General features: G+C 42.6%; 1 protein-coding gene across 4 annotated transcripts in view; it reads left to right on the top strand.

Annotated features, from left to right (window-relative positions):
• The first annotated feature begins 61 nt into the window (after window positions 1-61).
• The window catches only part of RNF121 (ring finger protein 121), an 83,407-nt gene continuing 74,388 nt past the window's right edge, over window positions 62-9,080 (top strand). Inside the window, exon 1 of one of the 4 annotated variants that reach the window (XM_058687928.1) lies at window positions 62-174. Coding sequence is in view for 2 of the 4 variants with exons in the window: in XM_058687925.1 (XP_058543908.1) it covers window positions 676-738 (63 nt within the window). In the remaining 2 variants the exon portion in view is untranslated. Of the gene's footprint in view, window positions 199-624; window positions 739-9,080 lie in introns of those variants that run through there. The other 3 variants (XM_058687926.1, XM_058687925.1, XM_058687924.1) reach the window with 3 other exon arrangements.

Raw genomic sequence — 9,080 nt, 5'->3', positions numbered from 1 at the left:
CCCGCCAATTTGGCCCTCTGACCTCCGGCTTCTGATTCGTAGCACTACTCTCCGCCTCCGGAATTCCGGGAATTTGTCCTGGGGCCTCAAGAAGCCGCTGTTTTTGAAAAATGATTCCCACCGAGGCAAGAAGACATGTGATATAGCCAGTAAAATGCATTCGTGTGCATCTATGTATGTTTTATATCTATTTTAAAGGTATATTTTTAGTTATATTTTATGCAAATTTCCACTCACTATAAATCTGTCCACAGCGCGGAACCTAAACTTCCGGGTCAGAGTCAATGTATTCTGGGAAATGTAGTCCTTAGCCTCCACGCTTCTCTCGTTGGAGCTTAGAGTGAGGGAGCGTCGCAAAAGTTGACGATGTAGAGACCCTTCTTTTTGGCGCTCCCAAGGGGAGAATTGGTGAAATATTTGCACTGAAAAAATCCAAGCCAAATTTCTCATTTTTCAAGAACCCTCCCCCAGGGAAGCTTAGAAGCGCATGGAAACCGTCCCTCCTTGACCTTTAAGTGAGCAGCAGGTAGATAGTCTCTTAGTACCGCTCAAGACTCGTCCTGACTTGTTGCCCCGCCCCCTGCCGGAGCCTGCGCCGCCGATTGGCTAGGAGCACTTGAGCGGCGGAAGCAGCTGGCTCCCGCGGGGACCGGAGGGAGGGGGAGAGCTGTGAAGATGGCGGCAGTGGTAGAGGTGGAGGTTGGAGGAGGTGCTGCCGGGGAACGGGAGCTAGATGAGGTAAGAAATGTTGAGAGTCAAGGAGAGAAGAGGCTCAGCCTGAACCTGAAGGGAGGGAGAGGAGAGGTTATCGGGAGTGGGGTCCTAGGGGAGGCGGGACCCTGAGAAGGAAGGAGCCAACTGGGGGGCGGGTGCGCGGAGAGGGAAATCAGAGGTAACCTGCACTCCGGGACTGAAAGGCGGTCATGGGGATAGAAGACTTGCCGTAACCTCGAGGGTGGAGATTGAGGACAGGGAGAGAAGCCAAAGAAGTGAGGGCGTTAGATTTGAGATTATTAACTGGGGGTCGTAGGGGTAGGACTGAAGGGCTGAGGGGTAGCTTGAGTTGGAGGGGCGTGGACTTCTGCGTGGGAAGGCCGGACTTTCGCTGTAGGAGAAGACCAGCTTGGTTTGGGGTGGGGGTTGGGGACGCACACCAGGGAAGAGTGCTAATCTAGTATTACAGTGTTGAGAGTTATTTTTATGTAAGAACTGTTTTATTTATCATTACACTCTAGGACTTGGTACATAATGTGTCATAAAGTTTTGTGCACCTAATGGAAGAATGAATGATTGTATACCGGAATTCATCGTTTCACTCATTTAACAAACATTACATATGTTTGTGCTGAGTCCTGGGTTAAGTGCTAGAGACATAGGGGCCCTTCCATAGAAGAGCCCACAGCCTAGTGATGGGAGACACAGAAGGAAAACTAGTCGTAGCATCAGAGGTATAATGGTGGCACTGAGAAGAGGGCAGTTCAATTTGAGCTAGGGAAGGCTTCCCAGAGGAGCTGAGTCTAATGGGGTAAATGATTCTCTATTTCTGGCTCTTTCTAGACCTCTGAGCTCTTTGAGGGTGAGCTCCTTGAGGGTGTATGTCCCCTTTACCTGTCTAATGGACATTTAACAACTGATGTATTGAATTACCGGTGGTCCTTGAATCACTAGGAGGAAAGAGACATTGAGTTTAAAGGGGATGAAGGGATAGCGCTGAGAAGTAAATAGAAGGTAAGACAGGAAAGGGAGATTATTGTGAGGCCAAAGGTACATTCATAGCAAGGGTTGCTTATAGCCTTGCGTAGGACAGCATATGGACAACTCAGAGGGATAGGAGGAAGGGGGTTGATTGTCAGGGGTCCACCCACCACCAGTGGGATCTCTGAGGGATCAGAATCTTAGAGGCTCTGGCTGTGTATTGGAGGTGGGTGACTGGGGACAATTGGGGGTGAGGCTCAGAGAAAGGGAGTAGAGGTGCACTTGAGAAGCTAAGACTGTTGCTTGGTGGTAGGATGACTTGGTGGATTTGATTTACTTGATTGGGGTTATTAAGGTGGCGGGAAGAGACTGAGAAACTGACAGGTGGTTAGAGCAGGGGAAGATTTTTAAGGAAACATTTTAGACCCATACCTCTCAACCACTAGAGGTGTTTGGATACCACTTGGTTGGTGATATGGGGTGGTTGTGGAAATGACCTCCAAGGCCCCATCCAGTTTTAAGTTTCTGTGATTACGGTTGACTGTGGTTCAGTGAGATATAGTTGAAAGTGCCCTGGAAAAAATAAATACAGTATTGAAGTTATTACGTATGGTTTGTTAGTCATGAACCCTCCTTTGAGGGAGTCTGATTTCAATTACATATATCAGGGTTCATTGAGATACAGAGCAAAAAAGTATTGGCAGAGGGGAAAAGAACTTAAAGTTTTGATGTAAGACAGTTTTTATTTTTGCTTCTTCGCTTTTCTTCCCTTATTGTTTTAAGAATTTGAGAGCTTCTAGTTGTATAATATGCTTATACTACAGACTTATTAGAGTGTCGTGCCTAGAGGTCAACTTTATATGTAACCACTAGCATCCATCCCAGAAACTTCTGTTACTTGTTTTGTTTACATAGAAAGATATAATCTGTGGTCTGGAAATTCTGTATGGACTGGTTCTATCTTTTGTGTGTTTGAGAAAATAACTCTGAGAAGCTGGAACAGCTAGTAATCCCTTCAAGCTCCCTTCTCCCAGACAAACAAACACACAAACAAGAACCAGGGGTCTGGTCTGGTAGACTTAGTTTATGTGAGTTTCTACTAAAGTCTACCCAGCTGTCTCTTAGCAGCTTTAGTTAGTGAAAAAGAAGGTGAAATCCATCCTTGTAATTTGCAATTATGGAGGTCTGTGTGTTAAGCACTGGCAATGTAAGACGGGATCTTTACCAACTTAGAGTATAGGGAAGAGGCATGCAAATAGCTCTACTTTATTAGGTAATTGTTATATTGGAAGTGTGTAAAAAATTCAGTGGGGCAAGTGGTTGAGTCTGCTAGGAGGAGTCAGTGAAATCCTTATAATAGAGATGAGCTTGAGCTGAAAAAATAAAGGTTGGGTTTACAAAGAAGTAGTGATTTACATGTGGCATCAGAGTTGCCTTCCTGTAGCTCTTTCTGCTTGGTAAACTACTGTAGGGCCCAAATTATAAAAGGGTAGTGGATAGCCTAACTAAGACACATTTGGTGCTCTTTGCCACTTTTTTGGAAAGATTGCACATGCTGTGGTTTTGTTCTTCAGGATATTGTACCTGTGTTTTCCAATATCAGATTCCATTAGCATGATAAGTGGTCTGGAATAGCAACCATCATTCCTTTCCTCTTCTTTTGTCTTTTCATTATTTGTTGAAGTAATTTAGGCTTTGCTAAGTGCTTCTCTAGTTTTGGAGAGGTGTAGAGAAAATAGGGTTTAGGAAATGAGCTACCGATAGAAAAACTTACTGTTTATTGAGTCCTTACCGTAAACCAGCTCCTGTTTAAAGCCCTTTACTTGCATTATCTCATTCATCACTAATAGCAGCCCTGTAAGTTAGATTAGCTGCACTTTGTACTTGAGGAGACTGAGGCTAGAGAGGTTGAGTAACTTTTCTAGGATTCCAGTTTGTGAGGGAGGGGGCGGTGGCAGGGGCTGTGTGCAGATTCCAACCCAGGTCCGCCTATGCTATCCTGAACTTAGCCCATGCTGTACTGAGCACCTTGGTTCCATTTCTCCATTATTTGTGCTATAGGGGTAGGTAATTTAAAACTATGATTTTAATGATCTCATGTGAAAATTGATATGGTACATTTGATAAGTGACTGTGATTCAAAAGAGCATTTTGAGTCTCACGTTTGTAATGGTAATTTTATTAGTATTCCCTATTTATTGTCGAGGAAGTTGAGGTTCAGAGTATTTGAGAATGCCGAGGATATTGCAACTACTAAGTGGTATCACTAAGATTTAAACCCATTTTTTTTTTTTCCCAGATTCCAAAGCATTTGTTTTTCCTCAGTTTAAAGACCTAAACTGCAGGCTCATCTTACCAAAGTAAACTACCCCTTTCTATATATACAAAAGTTTAATCTCCAAATTATGAAGCAGTATTTCATTCTTGAGAGGTGTTAAGTAGGGGTTAACCAGAGGAATATTGGTTTTTCCATATAGGTCCTTTAATTTACTGATAACCTGATTCTGCTAAACCCCTGGTTGGGAGGAGTGATTAGCTTAGTGGTAGTTAGGAAGATGAGAGATGGGTCTAGCCAACTCAGGGTAGGTAGTAAACAGGCTGTGATAACTAGTTAAACTCAGTTCTTGCTCTCAACTTGCCAAACTACATGGTGCTTGAGGATATTAGTAGTATAAAGCATGGGTACCAGATAGGTGGTCCAGAAGCAGACCTACTCCTGGAGCCAGTGAGTTCCTCCTGGAAGGTGTAGCTGGTCAACATTAGAGAGGAATTGGAGGCATCATTTTGACACAGAGACCCAGCTTGAGACCTAAGGTAGAAAAGTGCATCAACATCCAATCAGGGCCAGACTGCCTGCCTGGCCAGTGCCTGTGAATTCTGGATGCATCTACTCCCAGTGCTTGTTCATCTGCCAGAATGATGTGACATACAGATCAGTGGGTAGTTTCCAGCTCAAGTTCAAAGCAAGTATCCCAGTCTACAACTAACTTGAGGTATTATCGCCTCAAGTATGTAATTTACCTCATCTGGACCCTGTTTTATTCTTTTTTTTTTTTTTTTTAATGTTTATTTATTTTTGAGAGAGAGAGAGAGAGGGAGACAGAGTGTGAACAGGGGAGGGGCAGAGAGAGGGAAGCACAGAATCCAAAGTAGGCTCCAAGCTCTGAGCTGTCAGCATAGACAGACATAGAATTTAATGCAGGGCTCGAACTCATGAACTGTGAAATCATGACCTGAGCCGAAGCTGGACACTTAACCGACTGAGCCACCGCCCTGTTTTATTCTTATTAAAAGAGGAAATTGGACTAGATTGGTGGTTTTTAAATCTTTATTTAGCCACAAAAGCCTTTATTCAAACAAAATCTCACTTTGAAACTTTGGGGTACTTAAGGGGACTCAGAACCCCTGACATGTCTCAAGACACACTTTGAGACACACACAGTTCTCTCTTACTGCCCATTGATTGGATGACCCTACTCTTTCTTCTTTCAGCCCCTCACTCTACTTCCTCCTAGCCCAGGTCTACCAAAGATTATTTTGTCTGTCTTCCCCACTAGACTCTTAGCTACATTAGAGAGCAGAATTCAAGTCTGTCTTGCTCGTTGTTATAGTCCCTTCCCTCAGCATGCTGCTTAACATACAGCAGGTACCTGCTAAGTGTTTGATAATTATTATTTTTGAGTAATAGTAATAATAGCTACCAGTTAGTGAATATTTGTGATATGCCAGCTCCTCTGCTTAGTAGTACATGCTTTTTAATTGAATGTTTACAACATCCCTATAAAAATTGGACTGTTGGACTAAATCGTGTTTAAAACTTTCTGGTTCTAACATATGGTGCATCATGTTTCTGGTTACTGCCAGGTCTTTGTTGGTGCTGTCCTGTCTGTATGTTTCAAATCCCACCTGTATTTTAAGGTTCTAGCCCAAGGCTGTCTTGACTTCTGGAACTATTCTGATCTACACTGATGTCTTCTTTCCCTGCCTTTGATAGTTTTCTCTGTGTTCATTTATCAATTCATCACATTTCTGAAGCACCTTCTATGTGCCAGGCACTGTGCTATTCTTGGTAATACCAAGATGGAGAAGGTGTGATAATTGCCTTCAGGGAGTTCACAGACTAACATGAGAAGAGAAACACTGATAAATAAGTACAAAAACATGTCACAGGTGCTGTGCTAGGGAGTAGGTGGGATGGGTATATCAAAAAGGAAGTGGCAATTCATGTCTTATCTCCTCTTCTCCGCTAGACTGGTAAAGCTCTAACAGGCAGGGTATAGAAATCCCTTGCTTCTTCAAAGGAGTAATCACTGCCTTCCCCCCCTCCCTTTTCTTGTGGGTCTCTCCTGATAGACCTTTGATAAATGTCTCTTGTTTCCAGGAGTTTCTTCTCTAGAGACTCTTGGTCAAAGCCAAGATTTTACTGGGGGATTGAGGTATGTGTGATTGAAGTTTAATCTTGGATATTTAACTATTTATCTTTGGATTTTTTTTGTTTTTTTTTTTTGTTTTTTAAATGTTTAGTTTTTAGAGAGCGAGAGACAGAGTGCGAGTGGGGGAGGGGCAGAGAGAGAGCGAGACACAGAATCTGAAGCAGGCTCCAGACTCTGAGCTGTCAGCTCAGAGCCCAACACGGGGCTCGAACCCATGAAGTGTGAGATCATGACCTGGGCCAAAGTCAGATGCTTAACCGACTAAGCTACCCAGATGCCTCTGTGGATTATTTTTAAGGTATGTAAACTGAGTAATAGCATAGTGTAGTGGGAAAAAAACAGAGTAGTAAAAAGTACTCCTAGGTTCTAGACTAGGAATAGCAGATTTGTTTTATCTTAGAGACAGTCAAATGATAATAGATGCTTAAAAGGCTGTGTTGAGATTCTGAGGCCTGGGCTCAGGAGGAGAATGCTGAGGCAGAGTGCTGAAGGTGAAATAAGATAGAGTACTTACTCTGTGCCAAGTGTTTCATATGCATTTTCTAATTTAATACCAAAATCTTACAAGGTAGGTACTATTATGGTTATCCCCATTCTATAGATGTGGAAACTGAGATGTAGAGAATTTATGTAACTTGCCCAATGTTATATAGCTAAGTAAGTGACAGAGCTGGAGTTCAAATCCAAGATGACTCCAGCACCTGTGCTTTTAACTATTTTGGGCAGTGTGAGTACTGTATACTTCTAATACTGTCCTACAGTGGACATTTCTACTATGTAAGTATATGACTTCATTTATAGAGGTAATTTGACTGGAATCATGCTGTTTGTTTCCCATGAGATTAGCCTCTCCTTGAAAGCCTTGTGTCCCTGGTGTCTGGCAAAGAGTATGATTCAATAAATGCATGAAAATGTGAATTCATGAAAGATTTCAATCTCTCTGTACCTCACTTCTTCATCTGTGAATTGATAGGTTTGGACTAGATGACGTTCTAAAGGTCTCTTGCAGCTTTGAAAGTCCTGGATCCCAGTATTTTACTCTGCCTGTATTTCATACAGTTCCTGTCAGGTACTTAGGTACTATTTTCTATCAGGTAAATACTAGTGAATGAGTGAGTGAATGCATAATAATTGTTAATAACCCGTGCTGATAACATTAAGTTGAGAGAAGAAAAAAATGGTGATAGAGAAGTTATAGACAAAAAGGCCTACATATAACCTTGACTTTTTATGCAGAGTTTCATACTTTGGCAGATAGCCTGTCTGCAGAGAATCTTTCCCATTTGGTTTCTCATCATACCTTTATACCTCCCATCCCCAGCTCACTCTTGTTTTTTGCAAGTCACTTTTTTATTAAGCTTATGTCTTGTTTTTGTTTGTTTGTTTAAGATTTTAAGTAATCTCTACGTCCAATGTGGAGGTCAAGCTCACAACCCCAAGATCAAGAGTTGCATGCTCCACCAACTGAGCCAGCCAGGTGCCTCCAATTAAGCTTATGTCTTAATAACTCTTCTACTTCCAGAAGGAATTTAAGGTGTTACTTGGTCAATAAAGGGGGATAGGAGAGAGAGAGGAGGAAAAGGTGAAGAGGAATGTTCTAACTCCTTGAATGCCAGGACTGTCTTTCTCATCTCTATACATTTCTTCAGTGCTTTGCCTGGTACTTGGCATATAGCAGACATCAGTATATTGTGGGTTCGGCTCAGGATGAAAGGAATATTAACCTAATAGCAAAGGTTAGCTGACACACTTAACTATCTGTTCTGGAAATAACACAATATCACCTGACAGCATTTGCTTATAAACTGCTTTTGAAGCATTTCCATTTTTAATTAATGCCATATTGCACCTTACCAGTGAGTCATAGGCACACAATCTGAGGATTTGCTCTCTGCCCCATGGTACCTTATATGGATTTCTGTCAGCACTTAAACCATGTTGTATTTCCCCCCTGATTAGGTGGTGAACTCTGGGAGGGGACAACCATATCATTTTTTATCTCTGTGTTCCTAGCACCTAATCTCTCACAATGGCTAGTGTAGAAATTCAAATGTTTATTGAACTTGAATCTTAAAGGGATGTTGAACATCCCCAGTAAGTGATCACTCCCAGTCTGTGTTTAAACCCCTCTAATGGTAGGGAGCTATCTTTTGGGTCATCCTATTACCTCTTTGAATACCTCTGTTGCAGTTTTCTTCAAATTGGGCTAGAATTTTTATTTCTGTAGTTTCAGCTTAAAAACATTTTTTTTTAATGTTTATTTATTTTTGAGAGAGGAAGAGAGACGAAGCATGAGTGGGGAAGGGCAGAGAGAGGGAGACACAGAATTTGAAGCAGGCTCCAGGCTCTGTGCTGACAGCAGAGAGCCCCATGTGGGGCATGAACTCATGAACTGTGAGATCGTGACCTGAACCAAAGTTGGACGCTTAACTGACTGAGCCACCCAGGTGCCTCTGTAGCTTCCTCTTTTTAGTCCTTGTTCCTTTTTCCAGATCCTGCTTCTTTGCATCTTTGACCATGGAAGCACATGCAAACACTGGCACTGCCAGAGGATGCCTCCGAGGAGTGTAGGCTCAATTCACCTGGGACTATTTGTCCTGAAAGCCAACCCACTGTAATCCATCTGATGTCATTCCTTATCTCCACTTTATTTCTTTGTGTTTTTCCTTCTTGAAGTCCTTTGTTATCTCTTTGCTCCTCAGAGGAAAATCTGGTAGGTAAATGTAAACTCATTAGTTCTCTCTAAAGTGCAGCTTTCCCAAGGGGATGCTGAGTTGTGGCCATGGGGCTTTTGGCCCTGGGCAACTAGGGAGAAACTGTGGGGAAAGAAGAAGCTGGGGACTGGAGGCAGAGAGCATAAGCATAAGCCACAAACCAAGGTTTGTGGTCCCTCTGTTCTCCTTCCCCTTTCCCAGTAGGGTGTTCTCAATAACTTAATGTGTCTGTTACTTT

This window comes from Neofelis nebulosa, chromosome 10, assembly GCF_028018385.1.
Source record: "Neofelis nebulosa isolate mNeoNeb1 chromosome 10, mNeoNeb1.pri, whole genome shotgun sequence".
NCBI classification, from domain to species: domain Eukaryota; kingdom Metazoa; phylum Chordata; class Mammalia; order Carnivora; family Felidae; genus Neofelis; species Neofelis nebulosa.
Note: the sequence above shows the minus strand (reverse complement) of the source record. Positions and strands in the feature narration are given on the sequence as shown.